Source organism: Phascolarctos cinereus, unplaced genomic scaffold (genome assembly GCF_003287225.1).
Source record: "Phascolarctos cinereus isolate Bilbo 61053 unplaced genomic scaffold, phaCin_HiC Scaffold_5;HRSCAF=322, whole genome shotgun sequence".
NCBI lineage: Eukaryota > Metazoa > Chordata > Mammalia > Diprotodontia > Phascolarctidae > Phascolarctos > Phascolarctos cinereus.
This window is the reverse complement of record NW_027555958.1, coordinates 295,305,379-295,332,276: the sequence shown is the minus strand read 5'-3', so window position 1 is coordinate 295,332,276 and position 26,898 is coordinate 295,305,379. Positions and strand designations below refer to the sequence as shown.

Sequence of the window (26,898 nt, the reverse complement as noted above, 5' to 3'; positions counted from 1 at the left end):
ATAGCAAATATTCCAATCTGGTTATAGGGGAGGGTAGTTGAGATGGTAAGAGCCAAAGCTTGAAAAGTAGGTGAAAGTCATATAGTGCTCCCCCTTCCCTCTTCCACCCTGTATTTCTTGCTTTTTGGGGGGTTTGTGCTCTGGGCCAATGGTTCAGGGAGACACCTAAGGGTCTAGCCTCCCTTTCAGCTTTACCCTCATCACCCCCTACATCCCCACTACTCCTGGCTATGCCTTTTGGGTCCTCTTCTATAGACAGCCTTATAAATGTTTGAAGAGATCTCTTTTATCTCGCTCTCATCAGGCAAAGACAGGGAGCCCATCTTTAAGTTACAAGGAAACATAAAATGAGTTTCTCCCAGGTTGGGAAAGGATGGGCTTTTTTTCCCTACTCATAGTGAATATCTGTTTCACCGACCTGAATTTAAGGTTGGGAAAGACCTTAGAAATAATCTATGAGGGGTTCTTAAGCAGGAGTTTGTGAATTTTTCATTTTTGATAGCTATTTTTCAATATCTTTGGTTTCCTTTTGGAATCCTACACATTTTATTTTATGCATTTGCCAACATTTTTCTGAGAAGGGGGCCATACATTTCACCAGGCTGCCACAGGGGTCCATGATACAAAAAAAGGCTAAGAATTGTTGAGGTGTTCAACCTTTTTTTGTTACAAATGAAGAAAATGGGTCCCACAGAGGTTAAACAATTTGTCTAAACAAGCATCAAGGATTAAATCATCCCCTTCTTTTTCTGAAGGAAGGCCTGAAGCCCATGAAATTCAGAATTCCTGTTTTGTTCTGCTTTGTAATAGGGCTTTGGGTAGAAGAACTGGGAAGGGGTGGAGGGGGTGGGGAGTTCCTTTCCCAGGGAAGTCACCTGCCTGCCCTCCCTAGGTGCCCATAGGGCCTGATCCTTGAGGGCATCTGCCCACTCTCATGGACTCATAGAATCTTAGAAATACAAGAAACCTTAGAAATTGTCTATTCTAATTCTCTTATATTATAGATAAGGAAACTGAGGTCCAGATAGAAGAAGCAATGGGGGAGGGGGAAGGGAACCAAAGTGAGTTAAGCCCTTGCTAGACACTCTGCAGTCTAGCCTGGCAGAGCTTGATGGAGTCATAACTAAGTGTCTGACCCTGGTGGGGCAGGGGGCCAAAGGCAGGTCCAGATGGGAAGGAGCAGCTGCAGGGGTAGAGGGAAAGGGAAGAAGCCAAGGGAGCTACAGTCTTGCAAGCTGCATCTGGCTCTCCCAGACCCCTTGGCAGACAGCCCTAGCTAGGGAGGGGTCAGTTGGGGACAAAAACAGCTGGTAAATATAGATGGGAGGAAAGGAAGCCAGGCAGCCACAGCCTTGTCCTGGGTTCTTTCTGCAGGAAGGGAGGGGAGGGTTGGTGCAGGGGGAAGGAGGGCTGAGTGCGGAGGACATCGAACTGGTGTCCCTGCTGCCTCATTCAGGAGAACAGGACGACCCACCGTCTAGCCGCTCTTGAGAATCCAGTTTGCTAGCCAGAGCTATATAGACACATCTCCTGTTTAGAATCCACAGAGGCATGACACAGAATACTGGAAAGAATCCTGGGCCAAGAGTCAAGAGACAAGGGTTCGAGTCCCAGCTTCGACAATGCCCTGCTGGCCGTTTCCCTGGTTTGGATCTCGGTTTCCCTCTCTGTAAAATGGAAGAGATAGACTAGACTATGGGTTTTTAATGCCCTGCCTAGCTTTCCAATTCTCTGAAACCTGGTTTAAGGAAAAAGAGGAGCCTGGTTAAAAAGGGATTAGAGCGTTGAAGCTGGAGACACCGTGGTGTTAGTTACATCCTGGCTTCTTTCATCTGGGTCCCATTTCCATCTCTGTTCTGGCTCCTTTCATCACTCTCCCCCATTTCAAGGGGGGGGGGTGTCCTTAGACATCTGCTGTAGGCCTTCCCCAACACCAGAAGCAGAGTCTGACCTCAGCACCATGTCCCAGGCAGCCAGTGCTGTCTGCATTGGTGTCCATGCCCTAAGAACCTGGGGTGGGCATTCTTCAGAGGCAGTAAAAAATGGATTTATTGGCAAAACAAATTTACAAGCAATGGGAGAGGATGTTTTTTTGATCGTTGTTTTCTTTGAGTAATCCCCTCATCACCTTTTCCCAGCAGTAGCAGGGAAAGGGGGATGGGAAAGAGGAGGGCTCAGCTTCCAGGAATGGAAGCCAAATGTATCATCATCATCCCCAGGTCACTGTGTCTTTCTTCCGAGTTGCCCTTCTCCCCAATTACAGGTTCTTCTGACTCTTTTTATATTTTTGTTTTGTAAAAAAATAGATTTGTCCCTCCCTACTTCCTGGGGGAATTCCTACTCTCTCCTCACCCAATTCTTTGTCTTTCCAAAAGTTTGTGCTGAGGAGAATGAGGTAGGTCCCTGATTCCCCAGGTGTTAAAGCTAAAATGTGATTAAATCTCTTCTTATGAAATACACAATAAATTACAAACCCTACCTCCCCTTTGCTATTCTTTCTGACCATCTATTCCTAGTCAAATTTTCTTTCTTCCCAAAGGCTAAATCTTTCCCCGCTCTTCCCTCCTACCCCCCCATCCCCAACACACACACACACACACACACACACACACACACACACACACACGTACACACACACACTTAAATCCTATTGACTGAGGCTACTTGGAGGAGGCTCAGTTAACTTTTTGCTGGAGTGTGTGCAGGAAAGTGGTGAAATCATTCTAAATTCTTGCCCTGATCACTCCTTCCAACTCTCCCACCCCCGGATGTGGGGCAAAGCCTTTTTAGCACCAAGTTCATCAGATGGGATGGACAGTCAGGAAGTTTCCAGGTTGCATAGGCCTGGGAAAACAGGAATGCAGGAAGGCCAAGATTTCCCCCTTACCCAACTCCTGTCTGGTCCCAAGCCACACAGCAGCTGCTGGCAGATTGTTTAGATGCCCCACAGTGTATAATTGGAGTCTGGCAATAATAGCAGACAGGCTTCTGGCCTGGTTCTTCCATGAACTAACTATAAGTACCTTTCTCTGGGTCTCAGTTTCCTCTAGAAAATTAGAGATTTGAATGAAATGCTGTCTAAGGTCCCTTCCAGTCTTAATTGTCCATGTTTTTATGATTGTATGAAGGTGTGAGAAGGTGTGTATCTGCATGTGTGTATGTGTGTATGACAGTGATGTGTGTGTGTGTGTGTGTGTGTGTGTGTGTGTGTAAGAATGTGTGGCTAAAGGGACACAAATTGAGGAATCCCAGGACTAAGAGCTGGAAAGAATCTTAGAGGATATTTAGTCTAATTCCCTCATTTTACAGATGGGGAAACTGAGGGCCAGAGAGATTCCCCTGACGCTCTTAATTCCTTGGGGCACAATATACAAGTAGCAAAACAAACCTATAAATAATAGTTTTCCCTAGCAGTTCCTCCTTACCCCCTCCCGTATCTTCAGCTCCCCAACCCTAGCAATGGGCAGTCATCTTGGGCCCAAAGGGAGTGCTTTGCCAGTGCAGGGTCCCCTGTTTCCATCCAGAATAGGTATGGACTTCCCTAACACCGGTGGCAATGAAGGAGATGTCCATGCCCTGAGAGAGCAGGGGAGAATGTCTGGGGCAATCTTGGATCCAGCTTCATCTTCCCAGCTCACACGGGCATGGGTACTTCGTCATACACATCTCTGCCTTCTTCTTCATCAAAGGTGACCTCAGCATCATCAGCATCAAGCTGGAGTCAAAGGAGATGAGAGAGGGAAAAAAGGGTCTTGAGAGTGGCTGAGTGCTTGAGTCACAATCCTCCCTACCATACTTTCAGGTACTGTTCTCAAATCCCCTCCCATCTAACCTCAAATTGTTAAGATAGCCCACAGTGTATAATACACTCTAGCAATTATAGTGGAGAGAATTCTGGCCTGGTTCTTCCATCCAACCTCAGAAATAATAACTCACATGTCTACGGTACTTTGCAAAGTGTTTTCCTCACAATGACTCATTGAGGTAGGTAGTGAAAAAATTATTGTCTTCATTTTACAGTAGTAACTGAGATTCAGAAGGATGATTTATCCATGGTCACAGAGTCCAAGGGTGCAAAGCTGGTAAATACTGGAAGTGGGATTTGAACCCACATGTCTTGACTCTAAAACCAATACTCTCCGATAGGCTACACTGCTCTAGGAAGGAAGGAGTGCAGAAATTCTTACTTTCCCAGTCCCCACCTCCTGATACAAGTTTGATCTGACTCTTTTCTCCCCTTCCTCTCCTTACCTCAGCTGGGCCATAGAAGAAGTTTGGAGACTAGCCCTCATCCTAACCCACACAGTCCCACTTACACATTGGAGTTCCAAGTTTCCAAAGATAAGGGGCAGCAAGAATCGGCGCAGGGGCACGGTGAGGATGAGGATAAAAGGCAGTGCCAGGGAGGCCGGTGTCGACTTTACCACCCACAGTACTGCCAGGCAGATGATTTGGATAAAAGTGAACAGGTGCATACGCCAAGTCTTCACCTGGAAGGTTTGAGGGGCAAGAGACCAGCCTAGTCAGGGCCCTGGAGATCTTCCCCCCCAACACACTTGGTATCTTCCCTCGTGACACCTCCCCCTCCCCTCCACCGGTCTTCTTTCCCCCTTCATACCCGCTTGACATAGGGCACATCAGGGTGGTATTTGGGAGGCTTCAGGAGGAGCAGAATTCGGTCAAAGAGCTGAATGCCACTCAGGGACGTGACTCCCATGTATAGGAAAATGCCAAAAAGAACAGCCAGGGGGATCTTTGACAGAATGGGTTCCATGAAGATGGACACACCTGATGAGGAACGAGAGAATTGGAGAAGGGAGTTGCTGAGCAGGAGGATTGGGCAGATTTATGGATTTAGGTCTCTGAATATGACCTACCACACTTCCACTGGCTATCCTCTGTGCCTGGAATGCCCTCTCTCTTAGCTTCCTCCTTTTAGCTTCCCTGTTGTTATCGTTCAGTCATTTTTCAGTTGTGTCTGACTCTTCGTGACCCCTTTTGGGGTTTTTTGGCATTTTATAGATGAGGAAATTGAGGCAAACAGGGTTAAGTGACTTGCCCAGGGTCACACAGCTGGTACATATCTGAGGCCAGATTTGAACTCAGGAAGATGAGTCTTGACTCTAGGCCTCACACTCTGAATCACCTAGCTTCCCTGCTCACCTTCAAGACAGTTTGGAGGCCACTTTTCCTTGGAATGTCCAGCTACTAATGCTTTCTTCTCTGAACTTATCTTCCATCTACCCTGTAGACATCTTGTATATACCTAGATGGGCACGGTGTTGTATCCCTCATTAGAATGTAAGCTTCTTGAAGATAGGGACAGCTTTTATCTCTCTTTGTATCCCTAGTGCCTGGCACAATATATGGGCTTCCCAAATGTTTGTTGATTGACTGACTGACTGATTCTTCCTGGGTCTGGAGGAGGAAGAAGGGTAACCAGGTACCTAAATCCCAGGTGGCATGAAGGCTGAGGCAGAGATCTATCTAATGCTTTTCCATGTAAAGCCAGGCTAACCGGACAGAGTTGGGACTTGGAGGAAAAATAGGGGAGAAGAGAAAGAGGCTGGGAGAGATATCCCATCACTCCCCCTCTACCCCCTAGCTCCTTAATCCCCCTCACCCTCAGTGCTTTCTCCCTCCTCTGAGTTTATCATAGCCCTCACTGTCTACACCTCTCTTTTTAGTTTTATTACCCCATAGAATTAGCTGGTTGTTTTTTTTTTATGTGGGCCCTTTCTGTCTTCATAATCTCCTTGAGGTAAGGAACCCCACCTAACACTTTCAGGATCCATTACAGTGCCAAGTCAGTGCAGATGAGACAGAAGCAGAGAAGCATAGCATCTAAGAGCCAAGAGGGACTGTAGCACTCAAAAAAGCAGTCTGGTGCAGTGATTAGCATCCCTTGGAATCAGGAAGACCTGGGTTTGAATCTTGCCTCTGACACTCAGAGTACCCCCTGGTGTCCCACAAGGTGGTGGTGAGGTTTAAGTGAGATAATATGTGTAAAGTGCTTTTTGAATATGAAATGCATTCTATATTAATCAGTTAGGGGTTGAACTAGATAATAATGGTTAATATATTACTAAATATGTATATGTACACTAAATGTTATTTAGTGATCTTTAATAAAATTTTATATGAAATTTTAACATAATTTAATCTTGTATTTAATAATTTAATGTTTACTAAATGCTTGTTTAACAGTATAATAAAATATTTAGTAATATGCTAAATAGTATGTAATATATTGCTGATTGCTATATAGTTCAGCCTCCCGATTTTACAGAAAAAGACACTGAGCCCAGAAAAGGGAAATGATTAGCCTGAGCAAGTTAGTAGCAGAGTCAGAGCTGGAGCCTAGATCTCATGACCTGTAATTCAGTTAGTCAACAAGAAGTTATTAAGCCCGTACTAAGGGCTGGGGATACAAAGAAAAGCAAATTCCACGGTTTCATGGTTTCACGCTGGCTGCTAACCTGCAGGAATTCTTGAATCGGTGGAATTATGTTGGGGGTAGGGGGAAGAGTATTTAGGTTGGAACTGCAGGGAATTGGATAGCGATTAGGGAATAAAGGTTCAGGAGGAGACAGAATTTAGGAGAAGCCGTCCTCGGGGGATATTGCTCACCCACAAGCACTGAGACCAGGAGTCCGCTGAGCCTTTGCTCCTTAACCTCTTGGACTTGAGCCCGATCGCCGGGAGCACTGGCCTTGCTCATGACAGTGAGGGCATTGGCATGGGTCACGCTCCTCACAGTGGTGGCACTGAGCCAGGGCATCCCAAACAGGGCGCCCACCCCGCCCATACCCACGATCAGCAGCAGGTCCAAGTGGAAACCCGAACCTTTGATCAGCTTCCGCTCGGGCTTGCTGATGATGAGCCTGGGAGGGGGATCAGGGAATGAATGAATGACGGAGGCAGTTAATCTCTCCCTGTAGCTCTACTAGCCCCCTCTAAACCTGCCTCCTTCCTCTTTCTCTGTCACTGCTTTCCCTTCGCCCTTCTCCTGAGTCTCTGTCTTTGCATCTCTCTGCCCCTCTGATTTCCTTTCTGATTCTTCTGCGTCCATTTTTCTGTCCTGTATGTGTATCTCTGTCTCGCTTTTGGTTGTCTCTCTCTACTACTCTCTCCTGAATAATATTGCAAGTCTCCCAGTCTCTCCCCACTCTTTTTTTTTTCTGTTCCCTACACCAAGCCCCTACTCATTCCTTCTCTCTCTCACCCATGTTTCTGTCCCTATTTCCTAGACACCCTCTCTTTTTCTTTAGCTCTAACTCTTTAGAACCAAACAGAGTCAAGGCCTTAGAGATCACCTCTAATGGTCACAGTCTAATCCCTTCATTAAAAAGAAAAAAACATTAATTTCATTTTTTCAATTAACAAAAATATATATTTTTCTCTCTTTCGCCTTCCTCACCCAGGGGAAAAAGAAAACGAAAACCAAAATCCTGGTAACAGATATGCATAGTCAAATGAGACAAAGTCCTGCATTGGCCCTGTCCAAAAATATGTGTCTCATTCTTCCCTTTCAAGCCATCACCACTCTGTCAAGAAGCGCCCATGTCTGCATTTTACAGAGGGGAAGATTGAAGCATGATAGGATTAGGGGCCACTAGATGGCACACTAGAGTCGAGAAGACCTCAGTTGAATCTAATCTCATGTACTCATTACCTTGCTTTGTGATTCTAGGCAAATCACTTAACCTCAGTTTCCTCTTCTGTAAAATGGGCATAATAATAGCACTACCTCCTAGGCTGTCTTGAGAATCAAATGAGATGATATGTGTGAAGTATTTTTGAAAGCCTTAAAATGCTGTAAAAATGTTAGCTATTATTGTTATTCTCATAGCTCCTAAAATGGAAAGGACCTTACACTCTTAGGCTATCTAGTCCATTTCTCCCTCATTTTACAGTTGAGGAAATGGAGGAGCAGTAAAGTTAAATGACCTATGCAAGAAAAATGTTTTGTCCATGTCCTATAATATCAAGTTAATGGCAGAGCTTAGGCTTTATTTTTAATGGCAATTGGAGTTAAGTGACTTGCCCAGGGTCACACAGCTAGTAAATGTGAAATGTTTGGTCTGAGGCTGGATTTGAACTCAAGTCCTCCTGACTTTAGGGCCAGTGCTCTATCCACTGCGCCACCTAGCTGCCCCTGTCCAGGTTTCTTAAGACTCCATCATTCTTCTGTTTTCTCTCACTTTCGCTCTGTCATTTGTCACCCTTTCTTCCCTAGCTTCCCTGCTATAGGCCAACCCTTGTCCCACCCCTAACTCCTGACCCAATCCTGCCTCTGAGCCAGCCTCTGACCCTAGCCCCTAGACCTAGGTCATGGCTCCTGCCTCAGCCTCTTGTCCCTACCCCAGCCCCTAGCTCCTAGTTCCTATCTCAACCCCAGCCCCCTGCCCCTGGCTCCTGCTCATACGTGGTGATCTGTGTCTCCAGGAAGATGAGGATGAAGACAAGCAGAGCTGGCACAGCAGAAGCAAACATCATCCAGAGGGGGAAAATCTTGTACAAGCCCAGGGGGTGGATGAACCAGTCTCTGGCAGTTTCATTAGAGATTGAAAAGCCTTTGGGCACTTTGAGTTTCTGTGGGAAGAGGGAAAGAGGGAAATCATGACCGCTGAGATTGTGGAATTCAGCTCTCTACAGCTGAAAGGGGATAGGAAGTTGGCATCTTTGGAGGGGGAAGAGAAATCAGGCCTTGGGCATCCACAAAGCAGGTGGGAGTCCTTGGGCAAAAAAAAGCCCAGGGGCTACACTATTGGGGGTGTTAAGAAGGAGGCTGTAGGAGATATTGAGGGGACTGAGGTATAGGGAATGGGCAGGGGAGGTGCTGGGTCAAGAGAGGAAATCCAGCAAAAAGGGTGTGTATTGGGGGGATGGGACTGAGGAATCCTGGGGGAATTCTGGGGAGTTGGAAGAGGCAGAAGGGGTATAGTTTGTGGTGGGGTATCTGATGAAGAGTCATCAAACTCTAGTAAAATGAAGAGAGGCTTGGTGAGGGACAACTGAAGAAAATAAAGTCTTGGGGAGCATTTGGGGGGATGTTGGGGAAAAGGGCTCACCTGGGTATAGGTGTCTTTAATGAATATATCTACCACGACCATAAGGAAGATGGAAATGGGAACACCAAAGTCTCCAATTACTCTGCGTAGCTATGGGGGTAGATGGATAGACAGACTGTCAGAATTCAGCCCCTCCAGGCCCAGAGACCCTATTTTCCCCCATTTCATGTCTTTGTGGGGTTCACTCTCTCTTTCTCTTTTCTTCTCTCCTCTCTCTCTCTTTACCTCCCTCCTTCCTTCCCTTTCTCCCCCCTCTTTTTCTCTCTCTCCCTCCCTCTCTCTCTTCATCTCTCTCTCTCTCTCTTCATCTCTCTCTCTCTCTCTCTCTCTCTCTCTCTCTCTCTCTCTCTGTCTCTGTCTCTCTCTCTCTCTCTCTCTCTCTCTCTCTCTTCTCTCTCTCTCTCCCCCCCTTCCCCTATTTCCTGTTGATCAGCTGTTTCTATAGGTTCCTGCTATTTCTGGGGATTCAGACAGCCCTTCACACCCTCCCTCTCCCTTTCCCAACAGAAGCCTCAACCCTTTCTCCCTGCACAAAGGTATTTTTCCTTTTCTAAGATTCTCTGCCTTTTGCCCCTCTCCTGGCTCTGGAGGCCTAGAAAGCCCAGGAGTGGTAAGCCAGATCTGAAGGCTATGGGGCTCCAGAGGGGTGAGGGTAAGGGCAGGGGGAGCCAGGTGGGCTGCAATGGGGGTGATAGTGGAGAGGATGGGAGAATAAGAAGCAAAGCAGGGAAGGTGATAGAAACGGAGGAACAAATCTAGTTAAGGTAGAGAGGAGAGCAGGAGGGGAGCTTTAGGGAGGAGATGACAGCTGGCAGATGGTGAGGGGGCTGGGTCAGGGGCAGACCTTTCCAGGGAAGTAAGAGCTGTTCTTGAACTTGCGAAATGTGATGGCAGAATAAAATGTCCCAGCCATGAGCACGAGGGAGAGGAGGGCGGTGTTGGGCAGGGCCTCCCTGGGCTTGGGGACCCAGCTCACATTGTAGGTATAGTCTCTCTTCAGTGGGTGTTCTTGGAAAATCTAGAGTGAGGTAGGAAAAGAAAAAGGGAGGGCCTCAGCTCAGAGTATCTTCTCCCCCTCCCTCTCCCCCTTCAGCTTCCAGGCCTGCCCTGGGTTCCTTCCAGGCCCTCTTTGCCCAGCCCCTCTCCCCACATCCATCCCTCCTTCCCTCCTTTGGTCACCATGGTAACAGAGTGGGTCTCCTGATTTCACAGCTCAGTTTTAGGGAGGGGGAGGATATGGCTGGGGGCATCCTGGTTCCCACCTTCCCTCCCCCTCATCGTTAAGTTGTGGGGAGTGGGCTAGGGAGGGTGAAAGCCTGTGAAGATGAAAGATGGGGGATGTGGCAAGTTGAGAGATGAAATTCAGAGAAGACTGGGCAACAGAAAGAGTCCACCCCACTCAAAAGAAGTATTCAGACAGCAGCAGAGACACCTTGACATCTAGCCCCATTCTCCAGACAGCAAACTGGGAAGTAGAGATAGAGACACACAGACACTCCCTATGTCACAATCCTAATCGAGATGAGCAAAGAAAACAGGAGAGGAGGAAAACACAGTAAAGGAAGGCAGTGGCTTAAAACCCTCGAAAATACTCCCAACCCCCACCCCAAGCCCTAGGCTTTTGCTGGTATCTACACTGAGAGTTCTTTGGGCGCAAGGAGATCAAATCCATCAATACATATAGATAAAGGCTATTCATGGGAAGGTCAAATACTGAAGATGAAGCTTAAATACTTTGGCCACATAGTGAGAAGACAGGACTCACTGGAAAAAGACCCCGACGCTGGGAAAGATTGAAGGCAAAAGGAAAAGAGGATGGTAAAGGATGAGATGGGTAGATGGTGTCATGGAAACAATGAATATAGATTTAGGCAGGCTTTGAGAGATAGTGGAGCATAGAAGGGCCTGGTGTGCTATGGTCTGGGGTCATGAAGAGTCAAAACGTAACTGAACACCAAAAAACAGTCAACAAACATTACTGTGTGCCAGGCGTTAAAATAAGCATTAGGGATACAAGGAAAGACAAAAACTTGGCCCCTGCCCTCAGGGAGCTCACATTCTAACGGGAGAGACTATATATGTAAACTGTGTACATATAAGATCTATACAGTATAAATGGGAGGTCATCTCAGAGGAGATGATGCCAATAGGATTCCTGAAGGTGAGATTTGAGCGGGAGCATGGGTGGTTTTAGTCTAAAGGTAGATACTTGCCCATCTAAGGACAAGAGGCTGGAAGGCACACACACAATGTGCTCAGCCACTGGCCACACCTCATCCAGGGGCATGTGGCATCCCAAGGTTGGTGCAAAGACAGCCATGTAAGCAGGCCACAGTGACACACACACACACACACACACACACACACACACACACACACAGAGTGCCCTGACCATGATAAGTTTGGAGAAGGTCTCATAGATGAAGATGAGAGAGATGAGGATGGAGAAGATTTCCTGGGTATAGCGAGAGATGTAGCGCACCAGGAAGCTTCCCTCAAAGGCCACTACCAGGACCACCAGCAGCACCAGCCAGAAGCCAATCCACACCCGGCCCACGATGTATTCGAAGTTGTTGCTTTCACAGAACTGTGGGGTAGAGGCACAGAAATGAGTCGGATGGAATGGGGTGAAATGGGGAAGGGGAAGCAGAGAGATGAGTGGGAGCATTGGGGGAAGAAGAGCTGAGGGTCCATGTGGAGTCAGGTTGAAAAGAATAGGCTCCATCATGGAGGGATGAGGGGTGATTCATAGGTGCAGGAAAGGGGATGGGGCAAGGTCATGGGGAAAGTGCATTCTTACCCCAAAGAAGGCCTCTTCAAAAACAAGCAGGGGTCCTGAGAAGCCAAGCACAAGCAGAGGTTGGGCACCCAGCAGGGCAAAGAGGATGCCCTGTACTGCTGTTGAGATGAGTAGTTCTGACACCCCCATCAGGTTCTGAGTCTTGTCCCCTGAGGGGCAAAATCAGAAGTCAGACAGAAGTAAAAGCTGGGACGAGGCCAGCAGTTCAAGAGGCCCAGAGTTGCTAGGAATAAGTCAGAGGTCAGGGCCATGGCTCTGAGCCCTGATGGTAGTGTTGTTAGAGAGGACCTCTGGATGTAGGAAGACCGAGGATGGGTGGCACTGACCTAGGAGGCCACCAAAGGTGATGGCTGGTGAGAGAGGGCAGCGAAGTAGATGAAGACCACAGCCGCGAGGACCTGAGGGCTAAGTGCATCTGTGATGTCACTCAGGTACTTGGGGTACCGGCGCCGAGCGTCCCGAGCCACACCCCCAAAGAGGTGGCCTGTCCTCTGTAAGGGGTCATCCTGGCCCACTGGAGCCCCATTCAAGTCTGAAGGGAGAAGGGAGAGAGAACTTCATTCAGAGACACCTCTCTCTCCCTACTTCAGGCCCCCACTCTTCCTCCTCTAGCTCCCTGGAGGGGAGATGGGGCAGGGCAGGGTTGGAAGTGGCTAAGGTGATGGAGTTGTCTGGGGGTAAGAAGAGAGGTCCAAGGGCTGAAGAGAGCAGGAAACTGTAGAATGAGTTATCTAGCAGGATGTAGGGGGGCCCTGGAGAGAAGGAGGAAAATGAAGAGTGGGGAGCGAGGTTCATAGGATTTAGAAGCTCCTACCCAAACCCCACATTTTACAGAGGAAGAATATTTAGCTGGAACAGAGGGGAAATGATTTGCCCTAGGTCACACAGAGAATTAGTGGTCAAGTCAAGATCTCAATCTTGAGTTCTCTGATCCCAAAGTCAGTATTCTTGACTCCATCAATTGAGGGGCAGAAGGACAGCGGTATTTAGGGGAGACATTGAAGGGTGAAGCTAGGAGTGTGGATACGATCTCACAGTGCCTACCTAATCCCTTGTAGAAGTCAGGATCAGGTTTAGAGGGGCTGAGCTGGTAGCGTCTTCGAAGCAATTCTTGCTGCATGGGTACCAGGGTGCGCAAGGCTGACTCTGAGGGTGCATCCGTGGGAGGCAGTACCACACTACAGTCCAAGAAACCCTCAAGAGACTGAACTAGCTCCTTGCGGTCATGGGCTAGGTAGGCGTCCATTCGGAACACCTGGGGAGGAAAGGAAGAGGGGTGAATATGGCATAGACCCCCACTGGGGCCAAGCAGTCTCAATTCCTAAGCTTCTGGTAACTCAGAACCTTTTGAGTTAGCTCCATCCCCACCCCTAAGAGCAGGCTTTTCCCCAAATTTATAGGCTCATATATCTGGAGCTGGATGGGGTCTTAAAGGTCATCTGGTCTAAGCTCACTTTCTAGATAAAGAAGAACCAGAGAGGGGAAAATTATGGACATATAAAGAGATGCTATTCACATCCAGAGAAAGAACTGATAAATAGAAGTATGTATAGAATAATTTTACATACATATGCTTATTTGTGTACTATGGTAGCTATCTCTAGGGCAGAGGTAAGGAGAAGGAAAGAAAAAAAGGAAAAAAGGGAAATTTACATGATAACTATGGCATATTTGGAGGGAATAGCAAGTTGTACACAGTAGATTTGCAGTTTCATGGGCAATCATCTTTTTTTATTTGTACTATGTTATGGAAATGCTTGTTTTGTTTCCTGAATTGAAAATAAAATAAATTAAAAAACTAAACTAAAAAGATAAGGAAGGCCTAGAGTGGCTATGATTTGTCTAGGTTCACACAGCTAGTAAATAGTGGAGCTGGGGGGCAGCTAGGTGGCTTAGTGGATAGAGTTCTTGCCTGAGTTCAAATCTGACCCTAGTAGCTGTGTGACCCTGGGCAAGTCACTTAACCCTGATTGCCTCACCCCCCCCAAAAAAAAAGCGAAGCTGGGATTCCATTTCAGGCTCAGTGACACCAAATTGAAGGGTCTTTCCATTCCCCTCCACATCCTGCCCTCCCCGCCCCTGCAAGGGCCTCATTTCAGGACCAAAGGGGATAGTAGAAGGAGCAAGAAAGGTTGAAGAAGACTGGACTAAGTTAAATCAGAAGGCTGGGGTTAAAACCAACTGAACCAAGCTGATCTAATCCAAACCAGACTGAAGTGGGCCAGAACAGGCCAGATCAAAACACACTGGGCCAAACCAGTCTAAACCGCACCAATCTGGGCTGAACCAAGTCAAACTGGGCCAAACCAGGCTATACTGTGTCTGTCTTCCGCGCCTGGAATGGATACACTTCTCACCTTGATCCGGAGCTGCATTCAAAAATCAGCTCCAAGCCCACCTGCTACATAAGGCCTTTCCCTGATTCCTCTTTACCCCATCACCTTTGCACATACTTATTTCACGTGTACCTATATGCGTACGTGATGCCTCCCTCATAGAGTATAAACTTCTTGGGGACACGGACCATTTCATCTTTGTCTCTGTATCTCCAGGACTTGGCACAGTGCCTGACATAGTAGGGACTTAATATATATGTGTAGGGTGCTGCAGTGGATAGAGTTCTGAGCCTGGAGTCGGGAAGACTCATCTTCCTGAGTTCAAATATGGCTTCAGACACTTACTTAGCTGTGTGACCCTGGGCAAGTCCCTTAACCCTATTTGCCTCAGTTTCCTCCCTACAAAAAAATGAGCTGGAGAAGGAAATGGCAAACCACTGTAGTATCTTTGCCAAGAAACTCCCAGAGGGGGTCCTGAAGAGTTGGCACAGCGGAAATAACCGAACAATGACAACAATATTTGAACCAGGTCAAAGCAGAACGAACCAGGCCAGGTCAAATGAAACCAAAATAGACTGAAATAGACTAAACTGCATTGAATAGGTCAGTTTTGGTTAAACTAGATCAAACTTGGAAAGACTGGATTAATAAGGCCAGTCAGGCTAATGATTATGCCTAGCTCTCCCACCAGCCCCTTCTCATGTTCTCTAGGAATGCACACCTACCCTCTCAGACATTAAGGTGGCAGCAGCCCGGCCAAGTTGGGTGTAGTCCACGTGAGGGGTCTCAGGCCCTAAGAGCACCAGGAGGAAGCGGACAGGCACTGGAAGGTCCACCGCTTCCAGCCTGGCCGCCTCCCGAAGCCTCACAAAACCCAGGATGGGATGTTCCAGGAAGGAGGCACGACCTGAGGGATGAGAGGAGAGGAGGCGTTAGGAAGCCAGGTGAGGCAGCAATGGCGGGGCTGGGGTGGGGTTTAGGAACAGAGGAGGGCTTGTGAGAAGGAGAGAAGAAGGCAATGGGGAGGAGGTAAGAAGAAGAAATAGGAAATCCAATGATGCATAGCTGGCAGAGAGAAAATGGCTGGATATGGGGCCTGGGTTGGGGCCAGGATAGGGGCAAGGAATCTGGGAGGAGGTACAAAGAACTCACCCACTAATACCAGTGTGGCCTCTGAGTCAGGAGGGATCTTCTCCAGGATGTGAGATGGCCCTGGGTGGTCTGAGGAACCCTCTCCCTACCAAGAGGGAAAGGATGATGATGGGGGGCTCTGAGCTATAGTCACCATCTTATCCCTCTAGGCCTCCTCACTACCTCACCTTCCCCAGATTGGTGTGTCACCTGGATACCCTGGACCCAAGAAATCTGAACTTCTAGTCTCTCCCCAAAGTATTTCTTTTTCCTCTATCCCTTCCAGCTCAAACTCTGCTAACCTCTTAGGCCCCAGGACCCTCTGGCCTCCTTGGGCCTCCAATTCTTCCTGTTGGCCCTCTCCCCAGCCATACCTGCTCACAGTAGATCTGGTTCTCCAAAGAGGGATGTTGGGCCAGCAGGGGCTCAGAGGGCTCTCCTGAGCGGTTTAACACCGTGGGCTTCACACCTCCCAGAGCCTCCAACTCTCCCTCATGGCTAAGGAAGACAAAGAGGGGTCAGGAGCTAAATGGGGACCAAGGGACAAGTGAGCTATTCCCTAAGGTTTCCACAATAAATGAATGAGTGAAAGAATGAATGAAGGGTTGAATGATAAAAGCATTTATTAAGTACATACTCTACTCCAGGCACTGCGTTAAGAGGCTTTGTAGTGGCTACCCTGGGGTAGGATATCCTGGTGGTCAAATCAGAGTAGTGCATTTGGTGCAGTGGAAAGAGAATTAGAAGCATCAGAAAATCTGGGTTCAAATCCTTGCTCTTCTATTTATAACTTACTGGGGCAAGTCCATCTCTCTGGACTTTAGCTTCTTCCTCTATAAAATGAGGGTGGATATGAGTGTAACTATATGACCTCTGAGGTCCCCTGCAGCTCTAAAGCCTATGATTTGAGAGGGGGCACAGATTCCTACTCCATCAAGTTTGAGGATCTTGGTAGATAGTGTTCTGTCAGAAATGCTGGAGACAGTACTGCCTGGAGGCAGAGAGATGGATGAATAACCTTTTCAGGTCCTGGACCTCCTTACGGTCAGCTAACTCTAGAGAAAGTTCTGGATGGTGTTGTATCCACCCTCTAAAATTTCCATGCTTGGGGTAGCTAGATAGTGCAGTGGATAGAGCACTGGCCCTGGAGTTAGGAGGACCTGAATTCAAATCGGGCCTTGGACACTTACTAGCTATGTGACCCTGGGCAAGTCACTTAACCTCAATTGCCTCCAAACAAACAAACAAACGAAAAATAAAATAAAATTTCTGTGCCAGAAACAGGAGGAAGTGTTCTCCAGATTGAGGTTTCCACCAGGGGCTGGGTAAGCAAGAGAGGAGCTGGGGTTGAGAAAAATGTCCCTTGAGGGTGCTATCAGGACCCTTATTTTCCATCCTGGGGCAGAGCTCTGATGGATTCACTCTAGTTACAGATCAGGGTCCAAGTGCTAGGAAGATGCATGTGTAAATACATATGTGGTGGGGAGAGGTAAGGTTACCTGTGATTAACCAGAAGGGCCCTGAGCAGCACATCCCGGTCCTGGGGCCTCACTTGACCTTCATAGATGAATTGGTCTAGAAGCTGGTTGACAATCCCAGGCAGGGTGGTCTCAGACAGGTCCAGCATCACAGTGCCTAGGAAGCAGCATGGCAGGATCAGGGTGGGGGACAGGGACACTAATCAAACTGAGAGGGGCTCTCTTCAGGGTTTCTCTTCCCTCTACTTAAGAGTTAAGAAAAGTCCTGCCCTGACTTCACATGCTTATGGGTATCATATAACCCTTTTTTATTGGGGAGGGGGGGACTGGAGGGAGGAAGAGAATTTAGAACTCAAAACAACAAAAGAATACTTAAAACAAACAAACAAATAAACAAAAAGAAAACATGGGCCCTGCTTCCATCTCCTCATCAACATCCCTTTGTGGAGATCACAAAGCACCACCTTGATGGGCCTTGCAAAAGGGCAGTCAGCATTTCTAGCAGAGCTGGCTAAGAAGGGGTTCTCAACGGAAGTGGAATCGGAACCCAGCACCCCTACTCACCCTTTTTAAAAGTTTTCTGTAGTTCCAGGAGGCTCCAGAAGGTTAAGCAAGAAAGGTGGGGGCGACCCCAACCCCCGGCCTCAGCCCGGTTCTCCTCCAGTCGAACCCAACGTGCCGCCTCCATCCATCGAAGCTCCTGGTTCTTCCCATCCATCACCAGCTCCTGCAGCTCTACATAGACCTAATAGGGACCCAGGGTAGTAGGCAGGTTGGGGAGAGCAGAACAATGGGGCCATGGCAGGGACTGGGCTCATGGTAGGGACTGGGTAAATGAAAATGGGAGGTAACCTGGGTTCTAGAGTTAGGAAGGGCAGGCATGAGGAAACGTGGGCATTAAAAAGAAATGAGAAATATAGGTCTAAGGAGAAGGCTGGAAGTGGGGAGGGGGCATGTTACCTGGACTGGGTGACGAAGAAAGAATGCAGTAGGAGAAATATTTGGGGAGGGATCCTGGACCCCTAGTTCTATTCATCTGCCTACTCTCAAGGTCGCTGCCTGATCAAGGAGCAAATCTGGCCCTTTCTCTCACCATTGAAGGTAATCAGATATCCTTGTGGCAAAAAGGATTTCCCATATCATCTTCCTATCCTGAGCCAGAGGGGTATTGAGGTTGTTATCAATAAAAGCAGTGGGTGATTAAATTGAATTTAAATTAAAAAAAAAAAGAATAATATTGGGTAGAAGTAAGGGAGCCCGGTAGAAGGAAGAGAAAGAACTAAGGGTAGAAGAAAAAGGACCTAAGGTTGGGGAAATCAGGACTGGAATAAAAGGAGGAGTAAGAAGAGGTCAGGGGCTTCATTCCCCTGTCTCCACGTTCAAGTCTGCCAGTAGAATGTGTGTATGCATCCAACTGTGACTGGGACCCAACAAGAGTGAAAATGTATGTATGCAATCCTCGTGTGTGTGTGTGTGTGTGTGTGTGTGTGTGTGTGTGTGTGCGCGCGCGCGCGCATGCACACAATAGCTCTGTGTCTCCCTTCCCTTCCTTGAACTGCCTTCTTGGGTACCCCAAGGTAAGTGTTGGGGGAACCTAGCAGAGCTGGGGTCCAAAACTAAGAACCAGCTTTCTCAACTGGGTGTGACTGGGACAAGATCAAATATCACAACAAATGGGTGATCTGCCCCAAGCTAGAAAGGAAAAAGAAGGGACAAAATTCTCTTAGCCTTGGCCTACTCCTGTCCTGGGCTGCGGAAGTACAGATAGCTTGATTCTGGCCAGGTTGAGGAAGGAAGCCCTTGGTTCCTAATCAGAAGCAATGTGGAAGCTTCCTATGCCTGAAGGTGTTCTGGGCTTCATGGCCTAGGAAACCAGGACCTGTTCTCCATTCCCTGGGGTTTCTTCTCTTCCTCTGTCAACCTCTTGGGACAGGGAGAGGAGAAAAGGAGTGGTGCATTTGTTTCCTCTCTCCCTCTGCCTCTCCCCCTCCCTCTTTTCTCTTCTCTCCTCTCTTTCCTTTCCTCTCCTTCCTCTCTCCTGTCCTCTCCTCTCCTCCCCTCTCTTCTCCCCCATGTCTCTGAGAGGTCTTCTCTCCCTCTCTGCTTGATTCTTTTCCTCATATACCTGTCTGGAGATTTCTGGTGTCTCATTCTCCCCTTCCACTCACATATTCCTCTTTTATTTTTCTGCTTTTCTGGGGTAGGTGTTCTTGCCCCCTCCTCCTTCACCTCTCACCTCCTTTCCCACGATAGGGGAGAGAATGTGTGGAGCTCCTACCTCACAAGGGGCTGGGAAGGCCCCTCAGACTGGGACTGCTCACCTCGTGGGTGCCTGGGTCTGATGTGGTCTGGTAGTCTGCGGCTGTCGGCTGCTCTTCGTGATCTAAAGACAACAAAGATAGGTGGATTTTGCTCACCGAGTCCAGCAGAGTCCCAGCCCTCTTACACTTAGAGGATGCCCTCTGGATCCTTCACTCACTGCTCTGCCCAGCAACCAAAGACTTCAGAAAAGGCCTTACCCACTGCTCCACCGCAACACTCACCTGATGGACTTTTGCTTGGGGACCCAGGACAGTCATTATACCTTCTTACTCTAATACTTAAGTTCCAACAATTTTCCAAGCTGACATCTATGAGGGACATCCACCAGGGATGCCCAGTTCTTAGACCAGGGTACCTGGATTCCAATTTTGGACTGGAGAGGTAGGTAATCTAAGGTGCTTAGAGATCACTGAATAGTCACTATCAGAGTGACCTTTACCCCCTACTCCCTTTCTTGGGATTTGACCAGATGCTGTCTTCCTAACACACATATTTCCCACCCTTTTGACCCCTATCCCCACCCTACCCCTCACTCAACCCAAGACCTGCCTCTTACCACCTTCTGCACCAAGCTCTGGGAACCACAGGACCAGTTGCTTATATCCTGTCCTCATTCTCCCCCCCGCCCAAGGACCCCACTTACTTACTGGGGCCCCTTGTCTTTACTAAAAATTTCTGGCACTTAAGTTTCATTGACAGTAAACAGGTACCTGCCCTGCCCCCTCCACTTGGAACCTTGGCTAAGCAGAGGGTGTGGTTGAGGATGCTGGATCTCTGTGCCCTTGACAATTTTCCCTTTCCGCTCTCCCCACATCAAGGGCTGGGGGTGTGTGTGGAAAGAGTGGAGGGCAAATCATTCCCTCCAACGAATATAGGGAGACACTGCCCTAACCTTTCCCTCCCTTCTAGTCTCCCACACTGATGGTGCCTCTAAGAGATAGACGCTAGACTTCCCTAGCTCTCAATCTCAGGTGCAGGTCTCAGTGCACAGGTTGGAAACCATCACTGGACAGGCAAAGATGGCAGATAGGCTCATATCCATATTCCTTAATCCCTTAGTGAGGCTATCACACATGCTCACCTTAGGTAGGAAAGAGGGTGTTGTATCCCTGGGGCTGCCCTCTCACACACCTAAAAGCCCACGGGTGACTGACCCTCCCCCTAATAGCCCCCTGTTCTCCTTCCCCCTCACTTGTGGTCATTGCAAACAAAGTTCTGTTTACCCTTCAATCAATCTCAATTGGGGGTTGGGGGGGGAGAAGTGGTCATTGAAGGTCAGGGGAAGGAGGAGGTGAGATGAGAAGCACATTCCCCATATGTGGTGCTACCATAGCATCGAGTTGCACTGAGCAGAAGGGAGCAGACGGTGAGTAGCAGTAGAAGGAGATGGAGGGAGGTCAGACATTCAAGCATAGGGGTAACTTACCTGCTTGTTCCTCCACAATCTCCTGGGGAGGAGGGGCCCCAGGGTCATCATAGCCCTCAATCTCCAGCCTCTCCTCCAACACCAATTCGTTTATCTGCCAGTGGGAGTTTGGGGGAATGTAGTGAGTATCACTCCCTTTCTGGTGCCTTCCCCCAATCCCCACCATAGAAATCTGGGGTCCCAGCCAAAGGTCCTCTGAACCTATTAGGGACATAGGACGGGGGGGGGACAGATGGTTAGGTAGAAGGGACCCACCTCCATGGTGTGGTTCTAGGTGTTCAAGTCTCTAGCGTCAGCTTCGGCCCCAGCATACCCCGTGCGAGGGGTACCTATTAAGGGAAATAGTCTCAAGGTAAATAGAAGCATCTTCCAATTGATAAGGGACCCTAGAAATCTTTCTACTTTTCTCCCCCTATCCTTGATCAAAAAAGTAGCTGCATACATACAGAGGAGTTTGGGGGGATCTTGGGGTCAAAGGTAGTAGAGTGGGAGTTGGAAAGGATGAGTCTCATGTATTCACAGAGGCCTATTTCCCATTTCCCTAAGGATGGAGGAGGGTGTCGTGGTATTGGGGTCCTGGAGGGTAACCACATGAGTTCTGAGACTGTAGGAGCAGGTGCCATTATTCTAGGGCCCATGCACCATGGGCATCAACCCATATAACATCAGAGTTGGAAGATACTTTAATTAATTTATTTATTTTTAGTTTTCAACATTCACTTCTACAAAATTTTGAATTCCAAATTTTCTCCCCATCTCTCCCCTCCCCCACCCCATTCCCTGGAGGGAATGATTTGCATTCTGATTTGCCCCTTCCCCCCATCTGCCCTCCCTTCTATCACCCCTCCCCCCTTCTCTTATCCCCTTCCTCTTCTATTTTCCCTATGTATCTTATATGGAAGGGACTTTAGATCATCTAACCCCTTACAATCCTAATTTCACAGAGGAGGAAACTAACAAACAAGAGATGTCCAAATTCATAGCAAATCAGTGGTTGAGCCAGACCTAGAAAATGAGTCCAGGGTTTGACTCTGCCAAGTTCCAGACCTCAGTTTCTTCTATCCTCATTCCTGAGGAGCTGAGAAGGGGCACTGATCTGAAAAGAAACCCTTCTGTTTGGATGCCGAAGGATGGATAAGAGAACCCCAGAAACCAGATAATAGATATCAGCTCGGGGAAATAGCATCATGTGGTCAGAGGAGAACAGCAAAGAACAGGGCCAACAAAGTTCATTTTTTTCTGGTTACCCCAAAGACAGGATCAAAGGAAACAGATTGAAATTACTGATTAAAGTTAGACCATTTCGCATCTGATTCACAAATATATATCAAATGTAAATTAAGAGTGTGGCATTAGTTCTGGGTACTATGGAGAAAATAAAGTAGGAGATATAGTTCCTGCCCACAAAGAGCTTACAGTCTCTTTAGAAGAATAGGACATAAACTGACAAAAAAATGTTTAAGAATGAGCTAGACAATAGTATAAGAAGTTCAGTATGGAGCCAAGTGTCAAATGGACAACAGAGGGAGAGAGCTGTATTTCCCTGGGGAATGTGGAACAAGCAGGACCTTGAAGATTGGGTAGTATCTGGGTAAGGATATTCCTTATTGGAGTACAAACTTAGGAGGTAAAAGTATGGAGGTGGGACAACATCAAACCTAAGCTCAGGACTGTGTCAGTACAGGGCAAGTGATGAACAAATCAAAAATTCAAGAGGAGCTTACTCTCTGAATTGGGAAGAAGAGATAGTAGCGTTGATAATACATTCTCCCCTTTATCAAGCCTCCCCCAAAGAACAAGATGATCTTAAGAAAGGTTCTAGATCCTAGAAACAGCTGGTTTAAGGGCTATGTTTTGTCGATCCCCTTGGGGCTTGTCTCATTAGGGAATCCTCGGAAGGGAGATTTGTGCAATGACCTGCATAACCCCTGGGTCATCAGTTTGTACTTTTCCAAAAAGCTCAGGGAATCACAGCACAAACTTCTTTCCTTCTCTTTTTTCCCCCTATCTCTTCCTCTCTTTTGTTCTTTTACTTTTCCTATCATCTCCCTTTCCCCATTCTCCATCTTCTTTTCTCTTCCTTCCCCCTTCTATTTTTACATCCTTTGCTTATACTTCAGACCAACTAGTGGCATCCACCAGTCTAGTTCACCCCTGCTGGGGGCCTAAGGGAAGAGAGATCACTAGTCACCTAGAGGGCTGGGAGACTCTGGGCCCCCTCCAAAGGGTGCAGTGTGGCCTTTGGCAAGTCACTTGGTCTTTCTCTGCCCCATTTTTCAAATCTGTAATATAGAGACAATCCCCACCCTGCCCTACTGATCTCCTAAGGCTGGTGGGAGGGTGATAACAGCAATTACTCACACTTATCTACAATTGGGACATGCAGCATGGGAGAGTTGATAGCCAGCCTTCCCGCTTTGATGTCAGGAAGACCCGGGTTCAAGTCTTGTCTCACATATAAGACCTATGTGGGTATGGGCACCTCATTTAACTTTTTGGTGCCTCCGTGGAATAAATTACAGACAGTTGTCAATAAATCCTGAGTTGATGAGAGTTGGTGACCTGTATCACTAGAATGAGTTTCTACCCCAGGAGTTCCATCACCCGGATGAAATTACAGGTCCTGACCTCCCCACCCGCCAACAAAATTACTGGTTGATTAACAAAGCACTTTCCCCACAACACCCTTGTGAAGTAGGTAGTCCAACTGTTATTCTCATTTTACAGAGGAGGACACTGAGGCTTAAGGGGATGAAATGATTTACTCAAGTCATGTAGCCTCTGAATGGGAGTCAAACCCATGTCCCCTGACCCCAAGTCCAATGTTCTTTCCACTGAATGTCTTTTGTTTGGAGGTAGCTCAGTGGAAAGAGTATTGAACTTTGGAGTCAGGAAGACCTAAACTTGAATCTTAAGCCTCAGATACTATCCACTCGAAGTAAGTCATTTTCTCTCTCAGCCTCAGTTTCCCTTTGTGTAAAATGAGGATAGTACCCACTTCTTAGGTTTACGGTGTAGATCAAATGAGCTATTATATGTAATTCTGAAAGCCTTAAAGTGCTATCTATAAAAGCTAGCAATTATTTTTGTAGAGTGGCAGAACCCTTATCCAGTGAGGCATAACCAGGCTTTTCTATCCAGACGCGGGACGTGGAGATGATGGCCTGAACAATGCTGATCTTGATTACTCCTGGGTACATCCCTTTTACACTGACAATCTTTCCCTGTCGTGGTCTTGGGCCCCAAATTAGAAACTTCCCAGAGTGGCACTGTCCCTCCGTAAATGATCACCCATTACTCCGTCCTTCTGCCTCTCACCCATAACACACCAGCATTTTTTTTTCTGAGCTAAAATAGAGCATTGTGATGAGTGGAAAGATTTCTGGACAGGGGATAAGAAGACTTGAATTCTAATTCTAACTGTACTTGCAGCTGAGTACTTTCTTTCTTAGGGACTTACTTTCCTCATCTCTAATATGAGGGGCTTGGTTGGATGAGATGATTAGGAAGATTCCTTCTAGCTCTGATATTCTGTGAGTCTGAGAGGACAGGGTAAACTTCTCCCCAGCTCTGGGCTTGAGCTCAGCCAAGCTGCCTTCATCCTCTAGAATGAGATTTCTCTCCTCCGCATCTCCCCTATCCTGCCACACTCCATGGGGCCCCAGCTGTTGCTCTTAGGAAGATAAGCTGCCTCCCAGCCCCTATCATTGCCCTATTCCTGTCAATACCCCTACCCCACCTCCCTGCACTGAGACAGTCAAACCCACAGGGCCAAGTCAGATAAGAGGATGAGTCTGAGGTTTTCAGGGCAGGAAGACTTTTGACACTGAGCAGTCTACCTCTCTGGGCAATGGTGGGAAGTGATCTAGCAGGTGTCTATAATGAAGGGGAGGGGATGTATGACAAGGGAGCCCCTTTCCTAGGGGAGGCAGTGTGGCATAATTGAAAGAGCACTACATTTGGAGTCATAGGCTCTGGGTTCAAATCTCATACTACCTTTTGGACCTTGGGCAAGTTGCTTGACCTATCTAGGCCTCAGTTTCCTCATCTGTAAAATGGAGTGTAGGGAGATGGATTAGATAATCTCTAATGTCCCTTCCATCTCTAAGTCATGACGAGAGTTCTTAACCTTTTTTGTGTGTCCTGGATTCCTTTGACAAGCTGGTGAAAGCTATGGATCTCTTCTCAGAAGAATGTTTTTCAATGCATACAATAAATATAAGATTGCAAAGGAAACAATTATATTAAAAAGCAATTATCAAAAATTTTTAAAAGCAAAATTAGTAGGCTCCAGTTTAAGAGCTCCCAGTAGAGTGGATAAAGTAATGAACTTAGACTCAGGAAAGTTCAGATCCTGTCTTGGATACTAGCTGTGTGACCTTGGGTAAGTCACTTACCTCCAATAGGCCTTAGCATCTTCCTTTATAAAATAAGGAGAATAGCTTCTAAGGTTCCTTCTGGTTCCAAACCTATGCTGTTATGACTCTATGATGATTCTTTCCAGAGAAGCCTGCCTTGAACACTCAGGGATGCTCCAGTATCCCAGCCCAAGACTTGGTCATGCTGAGACCCTCATCCCATTTCACTGACTCATTTCCATTACAGTTTATCTGAATGAAGAGACTTGATGCTTGGGGCTGCCAAGAGGAGCCTTTCCCTCCATAACTTCTCTCTCTTAGGGGATGTGAGGGACTCCAGGCTCCCTCCCTAGACGAGCCCAAGGATGGAGATAACACCAGCTGATGACTTTTTCAAGTACAGTAGAGTTAACCCCCCAGAAGCAGCCATATGGGAGCTGACTGGAGGTGATCTGTGGTCCCCAAAGTCTATTGAGGGGACTAGTGTTCCCTTGAGAGAGAAGTACTGGAGGAGAGAGGGGTTGGGACATGACCACCACGCTGGCAGAATCCTTATTGGAGACAGAGAGACTATTGAATGAGGTCTCAAGCATGATTGCCCTGCCCTAGGGTGAGGGGAGATAGTGAATTTGGAGTGTCCTTACAACCCCTTCTTCTTATACATGCACCCCACAATTTCAATGCTGCATACTTATCTTCTAATTTTCCCCCTCCCTAGTACCACCCAATCTCAGATCCATGCAGATATCTAGGCATGGAGGTATCATTGGTGTTGATGGTTTGATGTCTCCTCTATATCTCCTTGGGGTCCCAAACAGGAGGGGCATTCTTATGCTAGCTAGAGATCAATTCAGTCATGCCAAGACATGGATTCTGACCCAGAACCATTTGGGGCCAGTGGTGACATGGTACCCCCACCCCATTATCTTTCCCACCTCCTTCCCCACTTTGCTTACCTGCTATTTTGCTGGCTAGGTTTCCTTGGAGAGATCTTGGGGTGCTAGGTGTCCGTTCAGACTAGCTGAATCTCACACCCTCTCTGACAGTACCTGGCCTTCTGTCCCGCACCCTGGGGCAGCTCACAAACCCCTGACTCATGCCCCCACCTCCTAATCTGCCCGCCCATGGGCCCTGGGTGCCCCTTTTCCCCACCCCCTACCCCGCCCCACTTCAGCCCAATGCCCAGTAAACAGAGTTATCGAGGACACACATCTGGACAGCTGTCTACCCCACCCTTGGTTCCTCCAGTCTCCAAGGCTGATCACTCTTTCCCACATCCTAGGTTCCCTCACACTCTGTTTCCTAGATCTCCCTCTTAGGGTGGTGTTTTGGTTCTGAAACCACAAAGACTCCTCTGACAGCCTAATGTGCCTTTCTATAAACCCTATAGAATCTCCATATCTCCTTGATCTTTTTCTCACCTTCCCTCTTCTGCACTACATCCTGTGTGCTATGCCCTTATCACTATCAATTCATCCATTGTTTTTCCCTCTTCCATGGTCTTTTCCTTTAGCTCTTTTCCCAACAGTGTTGATCCTTCTCAAGGTCACTTGAGGGCCTGGCCCCTAGATGTTGGAGGTTGTGAGACCCAACTGCTCGGGAAGCAATTTCACTTTCCCTTAATCCCTGCCTCTCCTCTTAGGGGCTGCTCAGTCTTCAAACCCTGGGAGCTCAGTTGGGCTCTGAGGGCACTTAGGGCATTGTTGGCACTCAATCAACTCGAGAAACAATGATAAAAACAACAACAATAACCACGTCCCAACACCAACTGGCTGACAATGCCAGCTATGTCTGTGTGGGACAGGCCTCTACTGTCAGGTATCTTGTCACTGTCTCCCCATCCCAGTCTCCTGGGGCAAACAGGCAGGCTGACATTCCTGGGGCCCCCACTATGCCCACAGGCACCCAAGAGCTGTCCAATGCACCCCCTCTTCATACAACCATAACATTACATTTGCATTCTCATTTGAATA

General features: G+C 47.7%; 1 protein-coding gene across 1 annotated transcript; it reads right to left on the bottom strand.

Annotated features, from left to right (window-relative positions):
• Positions 1-2,022: 2,022 nt before the first annotated feature.
• On the bottom strand, positions 2,023-26,031 carry SLC4A1 (solute carrier family 4 member 1 (Diego blood group)). The gene is given in 21 exon segments (XM_020997278.2): positions 2,023-3,715; positions 4,317-4,490; positions 4,619-4,788; positions 6,631-6,884; positions 8,429-8,595; positions 9,075-9,164; positions 9,919-10,092; positions 11,467-11,661; positions 11,875-12,023; positions 12,201-12,234; positions 12,237-12,406; positions 12,919-13,129; positions 14,936-15,117; positions 15,363-15,447; positions 15,716-15,839; positions 16,841-16,976; positions 17,384-17,564; positions 19,141-19,202; positions 20,568-20,661; positions 20,823-20,896; positions 25,882-26,031. Coding segments are annotated over 20 exon segments (2,739 nt in total). The 5' UTR covers positions 20,829-20,896; positions 25,882-26,031; the 3' UTR covers positions 2,023-3,634.
• Positions 26,032-26,898: the final 867 nt, after the last annotated feature.